The 17471-nt window shown below is 37.0% G+C and overlaps 1 protein-coding gene and 2 long non-coding RNA genes across 3 annotated transcripts; 2 read left to right on the top strand and 1 right to left on the bottom strand.

Moving 5' to 3' along the window:
- Positions 1 to 967: 967 nt before the first annotated feature.
- Positions 968 to 6359, top strand: LOC123320190. Its single transcript, XM_044907395.1, has 2 exons — positions 968 to 1397; positions 5430 to 6359. The coding sequence occupies exons 1-2, from the start codon at positions 1331 to 1333 to the stop codon at positions 5723 to 5725; spliced, it is 363 nt and encodes a 120-aa protein (XP_044763330.1). The 5' UTR covers positions 968 to 1330; the 3' UTR covers positions 5726 to 6359.
- Positions 6360 to 9380: 3021 nt separating this feature from the next.
- LOC123320187 lies at positions 9381 to 10964 on the top strand. The gene is made up of 2 exons (XR_006538709.1): positions 9381 to 9602; positions 9901 to 10964. It is a non-coding gene; the product is annotated as an uncharacterized LOC123320187 (long non-coding RNA).
- Positions 10965 to 12576: 1612 nt separating this feature from the next.
- LOC123320933 lies at positions 12577 to 13001 on the bottom strand. The gene is made up of 2 exons (XR_006538827.1): positions 12691 to 13001; positions 12577 to 12633 (listed from the first exon to the last, which is right to left on the bottom strand). It is a non-coding gene; the product is annotated as an uncharacterized LOC123320933 (long non-coding RNA).
- Between the last annotated feature and the right edge of the window lie 4470 nt (positions 13002 to 17471).

The following is a 17471-nucleotide window of genomic DNA, read 5'->3' as shown; positions in this document are numbered from 1 at the left end:
ATACTTCAGTGAGATGAGTTACGTTCAGCATACAACAGTTTTGAATTGGGTAGGGTTCAGTCAGGGGGTTGTGGGAAGGATTAGACTCAGATGCAAGGGCATCCAGCCTAAAGGGTTGGAGACGCAGTTACAATGGTACCCGGCCTCAGGGGAGAGAGACGCAGCTGCAAGGGCATCCGGCCTCAGAAATCGACGCAGATAAAACGGTATCCGGCCTAAAGGGTTAGAGACGCAGTTACAACGGTACCCGGCCTCAGGGGAGAGAGACGCAGCTGCAAGGGCCTCCGGCCTCAGAAATCGACGCAGATACAAGGGTATCCGGCCTGCAGGATACTAGGAAGGGCAAAATCCACAAAAGTTGTATGTTTGTCCCGTAACACAAATATGAATTATTTCCGCTCTTGGCTATCACGTTCAAATATGTCCTGTATTGACCAACTCCACCAGTGAAGAGAAAAATAATAATAATAAAAGAAAAGGAAAAATGATAATTGAGGGTTCTTAATGCAATTACAGTATTTACCCTGTTGGTCGTACCTAAGTAATCGAATCATTGGCTTGGCTTGGGGACGCTTCAGTGACATTTACAAGTATTCATAAAATAAGCACAAAAAAATATGTAGAAATTAAGAAATTAATATTATGAATATTATATAACACAAGCGCATCCACCATGAAACAAGTTTATTATAATAACAAGCCCTCAAATCATGGAATAGAATTTGAAGCAAAAAGGGGTAGCGTCCAAAATGGCGTCTGGCGTCCCTATGACGTGTTCAAAGGAAGAAAAACTCAGAAAGTATGTTATTATCTACAATAAAGAAAATGAGTTATATTGTGTGTGAAGCACATAAAATAGAGACGGGGACGGTATTGGCCCTCGAGTAATTAACGAAATACTTCAACAATGAAAACTAATATGATGCATCAAGTACCCAAAACCTCATATTCGCAATAAAACCTTCAAATTAATAAAATAAGAAACGGTAATAATGAAGTGAGTGGTAACTTACGTATGGGATTCACTGAACAAAATAAAGAAAAAAACAAGCTTTGTCTTACTCAAAAATTCACTCCAGAAAAAAAAAAACTAACTAACAGGAAAAACCGGTTTAACTCGTTTCAAGAAAGGACGCTTAATGAATGCCATCTTCATTAGGAATTTCTTGCCTTTTCGATCTCAAGTACCTACTTGAAAAAGAGCGTCTTCCAGGGTTCTTAACGCTTGCGCCATCTCCCCTTTCAATTCAATAGCTAGTACAGAAAACCTTCTCTAACATTTCATTTCTTACTGGTGGTCTTTGATAAAGTCCACTAGAGGGCAGTCGTTATGTTAATATTGAAAAAAAAAGCAGTCCACTACAGTCGCCCCTTTGAAGGTTCGACTCGAGGAGCACCAGGGGCTTGACACTTCCTTACCCCCACCCCAAATACGGTTTTTAGTTCTGCAATCAATCGCTATGTGGCACTGCATACGAAAATATATATCATATTCTCCACAGATTACTGTATTCTGACATAAGTGACATATTGGATTTGTGAACGCCAACAGTGTCAATGTCAATATGCTTTAATGCAAATTCTTGTTTACAAACGAGATCTTATACGAGAGTAAATTAAAAATACCCATTTATTGAACTCGACAGTTTTATCAGGAAATCAATTTTCTTGTAAGAAATATTTGATTCAAAGAACCACGTAATTATAACATTAATCGTTTATACTTAAACCAATCCAACCAAACCCTTTAAAAATTGTGTTAATGGAAATGAAAGTCAAACTGTGTAGTCAGTTATTAAGCCACTCCGTGGGGTCAATGATGAAGCTCATTTCTCAATGGGGTAAGTATTTTTTGAAACATAGTAATACCAAAATTTACTATTTTCCTTTTTAGAAATCAAGCATCCGCTTCAGCTTCACAGAGAGGCTATCGACACTGCTGACGTTATAACTATTCTTGGATGGGTAATTATGGAGAACATGCCACCATCGGATAAATCAGATGAAAAATTCAGTACTTACTAATTTTGGGGCGTAGATTGCGAATCCGAAGTCGAAATCCCGTGCAAATGCCTAGTTTTTGAGAAAAAAAATAAAAATGGTCACTTCATACGCGTGCCTTCATTTCCTTATATTTGCCGTAAAAATCCATTCGTTCTTGATTTCAGCCAAGTATTTCGTGTAAAGATTCATTTTCAATCATAATTCATGCATTTCCATCCGTTCTTTACCATTAATTCGGTAAAAACGAGATGTTTACGTTTGCCCACGAAATCGGCCATTAGGGTTATGATGACAGCGAGTGGAGCGAGGTTGCCAGACTGAAAATTTATCGGATCAGCAAAGATACCACGGGGAGATGTAGACCACCCAGATATATCTCTGGGGCCACTTTTGCCTAGATAGGAGAATGGAAAAAAGGAATAATTGTGAGAAGGAAAAAGAAGGTTAGGTTAGGTTACGTTAGAACTTTTTCTTTCACATACGTGAGGTGAGTACAGCTGAAAAAGTCATCCAGAAAAGACAACGGGGAGGTCGGGGCTTGGATAGGAGAATGGAAAAAAGGAATGATTGTGAGAAGGTTAGGCGAGGTTACGAACAAATATGAACAGGAGAAGCTTGAATAATAAAATAGAAACGAAAAATAACATTATTACAGGAACTAAACCGCAGATTTGAACTATTCAATTATTTGCTTCCTCATCATTTGGAGAGAGCTGTACTCGCCTCAATTATGTGCTAGAAAAAGTTCTAACGTAACCTTACCTAACCTTCTTTTTCCCTCTCAAAATCATTCCTTTTTCCATTCTCCTATGCAGACAAAGGTGGGCCCAGAGATATATCTCTGGGTGGCACACACTTCCCCGTGGTTTCTTGGCTGATCCGAAAAATTTTCGGTCTGGCAACTACGCTCCACTCGCTGTCATCATAACCCTAATGGCCGATTTCGTGGGCAAACGTAAACATCTCGTTTTTACCGAATTGATGGTAAAAAAACGGATGGAGATGCATGAATTGTGATTGAAAATGAATCTTTACACGAAATACTTGGCTGAAATCAAGAACGAATGCATTTTTACGGCAAATATAAAGAAATGAAGGGACGTGAATGAAGTTACCATTTTTATTTTTTTTCTCAAAAACTAGGCATTTGCACGGGATTTCGACTTCGGATTCGCAATCTACGCCCCAAAATTAGTAAGTACTGAATTTTTCAACCGTATTTCTCGATGGTGGCATGTTCTCCATAATTACCCTTGGATGAGTTATTTGATTCGTTGAATGTATCCAGAGCTTGGACATCCACTGCGAAACTCTTAAAGAAGACGGTTAGTATTCAAACAGAACACAATGTTGTTTGGGAGCAGGCGATACAAATTTTCAACAGTATTTCATTTTATTGCCCTCGAAAGAAAAGATCCATTGTGGTGCCCACTTTGAAGAATATAGTGACAACATTCAACTCCGCGGCCATGCCTTCAAACTGGCCAAGGAGAATTTTAGGACTACACAGCGTCAAGTGTTTCTCTCCAATAGAGTTTTCGATGGATGGAATCGTCTTCCACATAGTGTGGTTGGTGCCAACTCGGTGAATACGTTCAAAAACCGACTCGATCTGCTCATTCAGAACCAGAATTGACTTTTCAAGTGATTTTTCAAATGACTTTTCAAGTGACTGTGAACATACGTGCGAGTTATCCGATTAATGTATTGGAGCATTCCATTTTATTTCGTATTTTTGAGTTTATGGGTATAACCCCTACTCTTTTTGGGAATTAATAATAATAATAATAATTCTTCACCAAGAATTGGCACTAAAACACCAACTTCTAACTTCGAAAAAGGTTCCTTATTACAATTACCATCCGGATGCTGTGCTGGAAAACGAACATCACAAGCTCTACTGGGATCGCACGGTTCTCACAGACCGAAAAATAACCCACAATAGACCAGACCTCATATTGCTCAATAAGGATGAGGACAGAGCACTATTCATAGACGTGGCAATTCCAAATAATACCAATCTTCTAGATAGGCACACTGAAAAAATTTCAAAATACAGAGATCTCGAGGAACAAACCAGAAGACAGTGGAAGCTGAAAGATATCAAGACCATCCCTATTGTCATTTCATCTACAGGCCTGATACCGAAGAAACTACTAGAGAACTTGAGGAAACTTCAGTTGGACGAAAATATCTATAGAGTCATGCAGAAGGCGGTACTGCTCGGAACGGCGAGAACTGTACGCAAGTACATGGGGAATGCAGAGGAACACCGTCTGCTCCGACAGGAAGTGCGGGTGGAGCAGGAATCCAACCTACAGCAGGGAGGCGAGGAGCGACCCGGACCCGACCACCACCACGAGCCCGAAAACCTGGAAAGGGCTCCAACAGAGCTTAATCCTTTTGATATCTGAGATATCTGGGATAAGTGAATTTTCCTCTGGAGAGGAGTGTGAAAGCCGCAAGGCTAAAGTCATAACATTGAACGCATTCCTTTACCTTACTCAAAAACTGTTCAATGATTATCACTTTAAATATATTCTCACTGGGACTTTCAATCAAGATTGTTTAGTAAACTTTTTTGGGTACATTAGAGCACATGGAGTAAGGAATACTAACCCAAATGTTGAACACTTTATTTCATCATTCAAAACTTTAGTTATTAATAATTTCATGTCGGTGCATTCCTGGTGATCTAACTGTGAGGAAGATAAAACAGGGAGTCGTTGTTTAGAGACTTTGAAATCTTTCCTGCAGGAAAATATAAAATCCACATAGGTCTTTGGGCAACTAATTTTTTCTTTTCCGAATTATTCATGCATTCTAAGCTTTGGCATGCTGTTTTTGATTTCTATTGCCGACTCCCAACAAACATTGTGTCCTTTTTGGATAATGTTGAAGATTTCTGAACATATAATAATTTCAACCTCATTTCCTATGAACAATATTATTACTGATGAGGATAAATTCTGATGCATACCACCTGACTCATTATTTTATTCATTGCCTCCCTGTTTAGGCGTGATCATTCTTTATTAATATTATTACTGTTTATTATAATTATTGTCTTACGAAGATATGTGACCCTATTGACATTTTACCTCTGCTCATATATTCATTGCCATAATTATAGCTTATGTATTTCCATATTTTTTTTTCCTGTGCTGTATATTTTTCATGACAAGTTTTATTTCTCCTTAAAATTCGCCCTTAATAATCCATATTATACTATCGACGTCTAAAATACCAGTGAATGGGCTAATTTAAATTTCGCGCCATGCGATTGCAGTTTCCAGTTATACCGACATTTCTCCCGGTTAGTTGGGTGGCAGCCGCATGGGGGCGCTGAGGGCGGGATAAACTGTATTTTGCATCATAGAACGTGAGTGTCAGATCTATTCTACTCTGTAATCTGTGAGGAGCACCATGCGAAGAGAGTTGGAGCTTCAACATCTATACCTTATCTGGATCAGTATTCCCAATTCTCCGGTCAGTGGTAGCATTTGTCGCTGGCCACACCATGACTGCATACTCCTTGGCCATCCTGGATGTTGACGGCTTACGGATATCGACATCTGCCACAGTTAAGGTACTTCTGTTGGGTCTGGACGAAAAGAGTTGGTTCCACACTTCTGGCGTTCCAGAAATGGCAGCATCCCTACTGTTCAGCGAATGGATAACAACGTCATTAAGTGTCACAGATGTCTTCGGGGTTCTCTAAGGTAGAGAAAAAAAAAATTAAATTCGGCAACACTCAGAATCATGGGTGAGCTATTGTTGAAAAAGTTTAGTTTAGCCGCAATAAGGTAGGCGACCAGCTCATACTCCCTTGGTATAGTTTGAACCTAAATCACCATGGCATCTACGAAGAGCGACTGCGACACTGTTGCTCTTATTGGGTACGTAATCCACCCTATGAATTGATTCGGGAAGTACAACAGGTTAGTCCCTTGTTCGAAAGTGCTGTGCCTCAAGACTTGGTTATTCTGCCTCTCCTAGTTTATAGTAAGCTTTCATATCGAGAAAGGCATAGAAAAAGGCTCTCCTACTGATCTACTATCTACTCTATCATAGATATTCACTATCCTACTCAATGTTTGTTGCTAGCAACGCAATATTTGTAAATCTAATATAACTACGCCCCTACATTGCATAAGCTTCGAAATAGTTATCGTGCTGGGTTAATATACAGATTGTTAATGTTAGATATCAAATGGCCATAAGTCTGTAGGACAAGCAAAAGCATTCATTCGACTGGGATGATGAAAGGGGTTATATTGGTTAGTTTTTATCTCTTTTACTTTATGATGTTGTCCTGCCTTTCCAAAAATGTTATACTGTTAGCCAGCGTTGGGTTGTCCAATGAGACCCACAGTGACTGAACAGATGCATCGTACTGTTGCATTATTTCTCGCAGCATCGTGCCCTGTGACAAAGGTGGCGAGGACGAACGATAACAATTGACTTGGCGGAGAAAGTGCATCGCCATGTCTCCGTTCTGTGTAGCTTGGTACTTCCTCATGCCTAGGCGCAGTCGTTCTTCATGTTGTTGATCCACAGACCAGAAAGCAGCTAAGAACTCCCCTTTGAAATCGTCATAGGTGGACCAACCATCGGACTGGTATTCCACCCAGTCTTTTGCAGAACCTGGATTTGGCAAGGTTTAGATGGTCCGACTTCGGAGTATGAGTCAAGCTGAAGTGATCCTCTAACGCCTTAAAGAACCTCGCTGGATGATGACGCACAGCATTCCGATAAGTAGGAGCCTCAGAATTGGAAGCGCTGCACATCGCTATTAAAGACAGCGTCGCCCCCTGCCACTCTGCCACGCTAGCATTCAAGGATGGTCCCAGGGGTTGAGGGACAGCACCAGGGTTGTCACGACCACAAGTCGATCGTGATTCCGTAGGGTAGGTCCTCAGAATGGGTGATGCACCCACAGCTCGGTGTAAGACAGGCGAAGGAGGGTCCGAAGTGTCTGAAGCTGGGTATGCTGGTTCTGAAGTTCCCGTTGTCGCTGGATTTCCTCCCCAATGGCTCTCACTTCGCCCCTAGTGGCTAGCCCACTCTGGTCTAAGTTAGCATCTTCCATCTTGCGAATGAACGTCTGGACAATAAAGGGGTTAACGGCAGTTCAATAATTTAAACAAAGTTCAAAATGTTGAGAATGCTAGTTAAAAAAAAAACAATTAAAATATCTATTGAACCTCTCAACCTCCACTTTCTACTTTCATTACAAGGATCCTGGTCACGGCACCACTCTGTACTGTCCTGGCCTTAAATTACCTTGCGCTGGTCAGTGATGCTTGTAGAATTCTTTTTACTTCGAAGATACTTACTTTAAAGACACCTTACTACTCTATGGCCAAAAATCGTGATCGTCTGGTTGTGGTAGGACTCCACATTACGTAGGCAACCCAAAGTACTTACCCTGATTACTAATAGAAAAATTGACGGGAGGTTGGGAGATTCGAAAGAAAACAACACATTTAAACCCAAACAAGAAACGTTTATTTCGGGTTTCATTGGAGACGATTTCCAATGTCATAGCTCTAGGGCGCAGCAGAGGGGAGGAAAAAGAGCTGCGAGAAAACCTCCCCTTAGAACAGCAGCAATTATATAATATCCTATACAGGTATGATTTTACGTAGCTACGGCAACAGGTTCAACTGGCGAGAGAAAATCTCATGTGAAATGCACACTTGGTGGAATCAGTTACATCTACAGCTATCAGCTCCTTTATGATGACTCTTAACCCGATACTTAAGTGAGATGAGTTACGTTCAGCATACAACAGTTCTGAATTGGGTAGGGTTCAGTCAGGGGATTGTGGGAAGGATTAGACTCAGATGCAAGGGCATCCAGCCTAAAGGGTTGGAGACGCAGTTACAATGGTACCCGGCCTCAGGGGAGAGAGACGCAGCTGCAAGGGCATCCGGCCTCAGAAATCGACGCAGATAAAACGGTATCCGGCCTAAAGGGTTAGAGGCGCAGTTACAACGGTACCCGGCCTCAGGGGAGAGAGACGCAGCTGCAAGGGCATCCGGCCTCAGAAATCGACGCAGATACAACGGTATCCGGCCTAAAGGGTTAGAGACGCAGTTACAACGGTACCCGGCCTCAGGGGAGAGAGACGCAGCTGCAAGGGCATCCGGCCTCAGAAATCGACGCAGATACAAGGGTATCCGGCCTGCAGGATACTAGGAAGGGCAAAATCCACAAAAGTTGTATGTTTGTCCCGTAACACAAATATGAATTATTTCCGCTCTTGGCTATCACGTTCAAATATGTCCTGTATTGACCAACTCCACCAGTGAAGAGACAAATAATAATAATAAAAGAAAAGGAAAAATGATAATTAAGGGTTCTTAATGCAATTACAGTATTTACCCTGTTGGTCGTACCTAAGTAATCGAATCATTGGCTTGGCTTGGGGACGCTTCAGTGACATTTACAAGTATTCATAAAATAAGCACAAAAAAATATGTAGAAATTAAGAAATTAATATTATGAATATTATATAACACAAGCGCATCCACCATGAAACAAGTTTATTATAATAACAAGCCCTCATATCATAAATGGAATAGAATTTGAAGCAAAAAGGGGTAGCGTCCAAAATGGCGTCTGGCGTCCCTATAACGTGTTCAAAGAAAGAAAAACTCAGAAAGTATGTTATTATCTACAATAAAGAAAATGAGTTATATTGTGTGTGAAGCACATAAAATAGAGACGGGGACGGTATTGGCCCTCGAGTAATTAACGAAATACTTTAACAATGAAAACTAATATGATGCATCAAGTACCCAAAACCTCATATTCGCAATAAAACCTTCAAATTAATAAAATAAGAAACGGTAATAATGAAATGAGTGGTAACTTACGTATGGGATTCACTGAACAAAATAAAGAAAAAAACAAGCTTTGTCTTACTCAAAAATTCACTCCAGAAAAAAAACTAACTAACAGGAAAAACCGGTTTAACTCGTTTCAAGAAAGGACGCTTAATGAATGCCATCTTCATTAGGAATTTCTTGCCTTTTCGATCTCAAGTACCTACTTGAAAAAGAGCGTCTTCCAGGGTTCTTAACGCTTGCGCCATCTCCCCTTTCAATTCAATAGCTAGTACAGAAAACCTTCTCTAACATTTCATTTCTTACTGGTGGTCTTTGATAAAGTCCACTAGAGGGCAGTCGTTATGTCAATATTGAAAAAAAAAGCAGTCCACTACACTCTCTACCACAGAATCAGAGACTTTATCCATGCCAGAGATATATCTCTGGTCCATGCACAGAACCTAGTAGTTTTATATGAAATTAACCCACATAATTCTATGTCAATATCTTTAAAGTTCTATGGATTAACCTCAATACTTGGAGTTCCGACTTCTAATTTTAAGGTTAACTTTGTTATTGTTATTGTATTGCTATTATAATAAATTGAACGATGTAACTTCCATCGTTAAACTTACATCATGTAAGCGACTGTGGTTATTAACTGATTGATCTACTCATTGAAAAACAGATTTGTTGATTTGAAATTAATGTGCGGGTTTCCGATATTGAAAAGGTCGATAAATTTGGCAGTGTTTCAAAACGGTGAGTACTTCGTATTTGGTTGTTATTTTCCTAATTCAAATTTTGGTTTGGCATATCTGCATAATACATTTTTCATATCTATTAATAGAACTGCTAAAGGGTTTCATTCCGTTTAGTTTATCAACAAAATTATTTTGGTTATTATTGTCACCTGTTAATTAGTTTAGAATATATCAAATGAAACTGTTTTGTTCAGGAAAACTCGACTTTTATGTAAAATGTTTGAATATTTATTAGGTCTACTTATTTACTATAGCAACATCAATTACCGCAAAATGGCTAATCATTCACATTTCAGGTGGTTTCCTAGAAGCAAGCAAATTCAAAATTCTCCAATGATAACCGCTAGAAGCCGGGTGAGTGTTTGGCAGATTTTATTTACTAAAATCGAGTGCAGTAAATGTGATACAGTTTTTCAGTAGAATAGCATTAGCAAACTGTTAAGAGTTAAACCTTAGAGAATCTTGTGGAAGATTACACCAAGAATGAAATTATTCCAGGACAAAGTGATGGTTCAATAGAAAAAACTGAGAACCTCAGTCATCATTTGGGTAATAACAATATTTATTCAACAAGTTAAATAAACATACGGCTCACCAAATCATATACTGTTTTTCTATGAAGGAGGTGAACAAATACATGGTAACAGAAGCTTTAGCTAGGAGCTATCCCTTCTACGTGATACCTTCAGAGAGTTCTCCTTACTTTTCATGTTGTGCCAGTGTGCAATGGGACAATATATTATTTTAGACTTTTTTATGTAAAGCCACATGTTCTTGTAATCTTTAATGTGGATCAATTGTTTACATTGAATCGTTTTGAGCAAATTGTTCAAGTGTCTATGCCATCATTTGATAGTTAAGCAAATATCCTTAGTTGTGGTAACCAGCATAAGTGAAATATTTTGCAAGTATTTTTCAAAAAAATACTGACATACTGAAAACATTTTTCATTGAAAGATATTTACCACATATTATTAGTTGAAATGGTTTATATTATATATTTATAAATGAAAATTCTGATATCCCTAGCGAAGAAAATCTTATGGAGGCAAACAAATTATCAAAAATATTCATTTATTCCTGGATTGAGTGACACTCAAAATGCAATCACTACATTTCTTCATTTAAGAGTTGGTAGGAACTTATCCTCCCCACTTATAGGTTTGCTAAGAAAATGCTTTTGATTTCAATAACTACGAGGCATATTATAGTTGAGCATTTAGTGCAAGAATGGTACATACATAGTGCATATGACTGTGGCATGTGGGTGTTTTTTTTGTGTGTAGTTGACTGTTCATTTATCTACAGGGTTATCTCACAAGATTGTTAATGGCCAAAACCTCTTCCTTCTATCTTCTTTTGTTCTCAAGTTATATGTGGAAACTCAATTTTCGGCTCTTCAAACAAGTGCCTCTATTTCGTAAAGTATCAGTGATTTCGAAATACAAATGTTACATTCTGTAGACATTGCTTCATGTAGAATGCAGTGGCGTAGTCAAAGATTTTTTTCAGTCCGCATTACCTTCAGTCCTTGGATCAAAATTGGCTTATTCTGATGCGTACCTCTTTATAGTGTAAAAAGCAGATTTAACTGCTGATGGGTTATGCTTTTTTGATCTAAGGCCCCATTGGCGGGGATGACTTGTGGCGAATAATTTTGCGTGTTCATTTTTTTTGATGTAATCGCAGATGAAAAGCAAAAATGCAGACACATGACTGTATTTTCTTAGGGCTGATTGCATGCACTCGCAAATGCCTTTCATTACTATTACTGTCTTTTGAAAGGATGAAAGACACTTACATTTGCATAACTATGTGTTGTTAACTTCCCTCCAACATCGCTTATATATTCACTACTAACATAAGTTTTAGTGACCTTTATTGATGAATTTCTCCATGAGTGTGTCCAACTTCATCATAAGGGTATTGTAATAAAACACACTATAAGATAGTTATTCTATTGGCTATCGATCATCAGGCCAGCTGAAAAATATAATTAATGTAGTTTTACATATTCTACATATGATACGATCTCTTTAAAATTGTCTCTCAATAAACTAAATACAATAAAACATACAACTTTTTCTCAAAATATTCTAATTTTTTAGGTTAGGTCAGAGGTATGCTCACCGTCTCTGTAGTATATTATTTATTTTTCTTAAACAGTGCATATATTGTTCTGAATTATGCTTTTCTTCTTCTATTCTATTCTTCTATTGGTGACCTCTTCTAAGGTCATGACCAAATCATGATGAAATTTCTGTATTTGAGCAGAACCTCAGAATGTTTAGATTCAGCATCAGAAGTATCCGAAACAAAACTGTAGTGTTTTTCACCTTCATCATTCTTGTGCTTTGGAGTTGAATCACCAGAATCCCATGAAGAGCAACCGGTTGCTACTGGTACAAGTGGTACAGTTTCAGCAACAATGCCATAACTATTTTCTAGGGATAAATTTGATTTCTTCGTTGAATCTTTCTTCTGGAAATATAGACAAGCTATAGAACCTGTATTTCTGAATATATTTGAGAAATTAAAATTGCTCTAATCGCGCAATAACAAATGGAAAATTTTACAGCAGTTTTCTTATTTCTTACCTGTATTTCTTGTTTTTCGAAATTTTTTTTGTGTTCTTCAGTAAGTGCTTTGCTTTTTATAACACATTTATTCATCTTTTAATATAAAATTTTGAATTCATTCATTTATTCATTCACAGATCACAGCGAACTAACAGTTCCATGTTCATTAATTCATCCACAGACCACAGTCATAGACTTATAAAAATCAGTGAACTAACAGTTCTATGTTCCATTCATTCATAAAAACCACAGAACACCAAACAAGACCAGAAAAAAAACTTCTTCAAATGAAAAATGATAAATATTTTCATCTGTGAACTAGGGACGTGTAGTTTTCTTATTATAAATTAATAAATTGATAACTGTATTTTGCGGGATAAGGACAAACTCTCGAAAGATCTTAAAGTATATTCAGCAACGTTTCGCAAACTCTCGTTTGCTTCATCAGGCCTAAAAACATTATAAAAATGTCATACAAAACACTTACAGTAGAGTATAAATAAATACCTCTATACTATAAATAAGACATTCAGATGTAAAAACTTTAAAAACCGACGGCATCAACTGTATATTCCACGTCAAATCACAAAAAAACAGCTTAAAATACTAAAAGTTTGGCTAAAATTCATTTGGAAAATTCCAGAATATTTACATCCAAAATAATTCATAGGAAAACATAACCTGAAAACACAACAGAACAAACCAATACAGTAAAACAATATCAAGGTTGTCAAACACAGAATTATCTTCATTTTCTTTCAATGAAATACCGTACATTAATTAGTTTCCACCAAGCTCGCACAGCACTATAAATGCACATATTTTGTCAAGACAGAATTGTAAAGTTTGCTTAAATGTTCAGTATCATATCATATCAGTATCATATATTTATAGTATAGAGGTATTTATTTATACTTTACTGTAAGTGTTTTGTATGACATTTTTATAATGTTTTTAGGCCTGATGAAGCAAACGAGAGTTTGCGAAACGTTGCTGAATATACTTTAAGATCTTTCGAGAGTTTGTCCTTATCCCGCAAAATACAGTTATCAATTTATTAATTATTGTGGTGGACACTAATATTTGCATCTTATTATAAATTTTCATCATCAGAATCTTCAGTTATCGCCGCGTTCTCATTTTCTTCGTCTGTTGAGTCTTTATCGAATCCTACTTTTTTTTTCACGATGTTTCTTCTTTAAACTTTTTTTCTTTCTCCCTCCATCTGTTTAGCTTCCAGGGCGATCTTTTCTGGGGTGTCCGTTGCGATAATACTTTTAGCTGTTTCTCTCTTCTTTCTCTAATTTTTTCGTTCTTGAGCTTTTTGGTATCCTTTGAATTCTTTCGGACTTACGGAAGTTTCTGTGCTTTGCTTTTATCTGGGAGTTGTGTGTGAATTAACTGATGCTGAAAGTAAGGAGACTGGCATAATATTTTCTTCAATGCAGCTGGATGTTGATGGTTGATTTGGTCTATAAGTGTTCGAGCTTCTTTACATTCCTATCAGTTACGCTACTAATTGCGAAGTCGTCATCTGTAAATATGAATTTATCGAAAGGAAAAATCCCAGTTTTTCGAAATCCGGATTTTATATTAGCTGGAGTCATCGATTTATCAAATACATAATTAACACAGCCAGCGATATCATAAATAGAAATGGGTATCCCAGGGTGTTCTAAAAGCCATGTTTACTTACCCAAATCAGTTCTAGTTCTATTCTGTTATAATGCAAGATTCATCAAGTATTTCCCACGACTTTCTCCAAACATCTTATTTAATGATTTTTTCCTCTTTACAACTATCCTGCGAAACATAAAAATATGTCGTATGTCAAATTGGTGTCCAAAATTGTAGATGCAAAAGATTGTATATCATACTTTCACACATTGAAATTATACTTTGAAACAACGTTAATATAAAAATATCAACATGCTACTCATTAAAAGTCTCAACATTGTGATTTTACTATAATTAAGAATAAACTCCCACGATAAGATAATCAATTTCATTGAATTTTATTAGTTAGGTTAGAATGAACATGCAAATTCGACGTGTAAGTGATGAATTTGAGTAAAATGATAATGGAATGAGAATAAAATTACTTTCTTTCTGTTTTGTTTGGTTTTTATCAAGAACAATTATGAATTTCATAAACTTAACAACAAAACTTGAACTGTAGTGACATACAACAACTTGCACCGAACAAAATGAAAGAAAACAAATAAATCTCAACACCGCCTGTGACAGACGACTATTTTCATGACCAGATATCAAGCGGATGTAAGATCGACTTATTGCAAGGGCGCGCTGCTCAGCTCCTGATTGGTTTATTGACATAACACCCATTGCATGCTGTGCAGATCAACAAATGGTGCAATAATAATAAATCCGATTTTCTTGACATACGACATATTGCGGTTTCCATGACGATATTTAAGACCACTCTTTATTGGATATGAATGTATTATGAAATCCTAAATTGCTACAAAGCAATTTTGAATCACATGATGCACACATACCCTTCTTGATTCCCTTGATTATGAAGCCTGAAACATAAGCAACGTTCCAAAAAGATTTTGGGACTTCCACAAAAAATATCACCAGCTATATCTGCAGATAATTTCGAAATATCCGAATTATCTTGAGGAATTATTTGAGCTGATGATCTTTCTGGCTCTGTGTCCTCTTGAAGTTTATCCAACTCAAGGAAGGATTTCAAAATAAGAGAGCAACTTATGGTCATCATCCTCGCAGTTCTTGGTGTGGAAAGCCTTTTTTGCAAGACCATTTGAAATTTGGCACTTGAGGCTTCCAATGAATTGTTGGACTATTGGATTATCGCCACATCCATATCTCACAGATCCAAATAAATTCTCAAGAGGACCTTGATTCAAGGATCTTGGGTTTAAAGAGGAAAACCCCTGAAGTCAGCCATCCAGTTTGGGATGGAGGTCTGGATTTCTTAATCTTGTCACTTTTTGATAGCCTCTTATAAGTACCACCTTGAACCGTACGGAATGACTCAGCGCAATATCACATATATGTGATATTGTGTTGAATGCTACATGCAATTCCTCAGTACATCGCTTTATTGTCCCAATATCAGTGGTTTCATCCATAATAATACTAAAAAAATTTCCTGGAATTTTTAGGTGAGAATAAATTTCCTCTTTGAAATATTTTCCTAAGCTTTGCTGTTCATTTAGTTCTATCCAATGCTACATTTTTGGCGATTGTAGAGTCTGGGAATATATCAGCACAAACTTTTGTCAGAGTATCCATGAACAAAAATGGCAAGTTATTTGTTGTCAGCAGTGGGCAAGATATATTTTGCGAGGCCTTTGGCTGATGCAGAAAAACTTGTTATCTTCAATATAAAACACTATATGAAGAAGATCTTCAATTTTTAAATAATACTACAACAGAAAATTGTGAATGAAAAAAATCAAACAAATAGGAATTTCTTGCTTTTAGCTTCACTGAATTCATCAATGATTGTGTCGTACTCCAACATTAAATGCTATATCTGCTTATAGAAGCAGATATATATATCAATAGTGATAAGACTGCCAAAGCTGAGAATCATTCTTGATTCATGGTATTTCTTGAATAATTTTTTTAAAGTTTCGATTTGGAGAAGCTACTTTCAGCGAAAGCTGTACTCACTGATATGGTCTTTGACATTCTGGTGACTATATATATAAATTGGAATAAATTCCTTTAAAATTGTACTCTGTTATATACTGGAGTAGCTGTCTCACATCTTCGATGAATTCGGGCAAATTTGGCATAATCGTTTTCGTTTCTTCATACAACTCGTTTCGTTGAAAATCACTGCTCTCTCCAACTTTCAGAGCTACATGTGAATCTTGATAGTTCTTTGAAATACATTGCTTTGGGTTATTTTTCAACTGCCTCAGATCATGAAGAAACCAAAGGTTGCAAAATGTTGATTCAGAGACTTAAATCTTGAATCTATATTGCTAATTATAGACTCAAATATGGTGTAACTGTTTCCTATCGGCTTTTGGGGGACTGAATAGGCTGATCGCTGCATTCATTATCGAACTTTTTTTTCTTGGATACCCGTTTATTCCTGAAATCATTGGCTATTCTCAATAAACTGACGAACTTCAGATGAGAACTCTTCGAATCCAGATTGTCGATATTCTTTGATCTAGTCAGAGAAGGAACGCGAATGCTAAAGAGCGATATTCAAATGGATTTGTTCAGATTGCCATAATTTGCTTATTATATTAATGCGTGATAATATCTCATACCAGACATGTAGTGATATGATGAACTCAAAACTGAGCATTTCATTCACTAATGAATCACAGTCACAGAGGGTGTCTGAATGTTCTGTTTGTTTTTTTAAGCTTTCAAGGCATTCTAATTGTAACGGGTTTAGTTGTCCTTGTAGCATCTGACTTTGTGAATAACGTGTGTTGTGTTGTGAATTATTTTCGTTCAAAGGAAAAGCAATTCTTGTTTTTTCCAAATTGATATGAACATTCTCTCATGAATTAAATATCAAGCCCGCCATCTTCTGTATTGAAATTTTTTGATATTTTCCGTTCTCATCAAACAGACATAAGCAGTTGTCAATGAAAAAACTAGTTAAGTATTCACCGTTATTAAGGCTGAGGTAATCACTGATACCTATTTCGGGTACGGAGCAAGTTTCATTATTGAACGCGGCAACTGTATACTCTCGTGTTTTCATTTTGCTACTTTTGCTGTCGATGTCCGAGCGATCCGGAATATTTTTGTTATATTCTATATCATTTACCAATCCGTAAGGGAGAAATTCGATCCTGTTGACCGTATGCCATTTTCTTTTACGAAAGATATATTATGTTTTTGTACCTTTACCGGAAAGAAATCGAAAAAATAGAAAGATTTCAATTTAGGAAGCATGTTGCTCTGCCAAAAAATTTCGTCTTCGCATACCCTGATTATTTTCAATCCTTAAACAATGAAAATTACCAGGTCACACCAGTCTCTACCAGCAATATTCAATAAACCTTGAATCTGATGAAAATACTGAGTATTTTTCTATAATTCATTGTTTTCACTCAAGAATTTCAGAGATATAGTGTTTGGGGTCTACATTTCTGATCGAGTAGGGCATTTTATTTCGATTAAGCCCATTTTACCGACAAGTCCATCCGGTGAACAAGCTAAAAAGGGACGAATCGTATCGGTTATCAATCCGCTCAGTTCACATTTCGTATTGAAAATTTTTGAATATTTTGCCCGTCAAAATTTTTCATTTTTAATACCAT

The sequence above is a fragment of the Coccinella septempunctata genome, chromosome 9 (genome assembly GCF_907165205.1).
Source record: "Coccinella septempunctata chromosome 9, icCocSept1.1, whole genome shotgun sequence".
NCBI classification, from domain to species: Eukaryota; Metazoa; Arthropoda; class Insecta; order Coleoptera; family Coccinellidae; genus Coccinella; species Coccinella septempunctata.
This window is presented reverse-complemented; position numbering and strand designations above follow the sequence as displayed.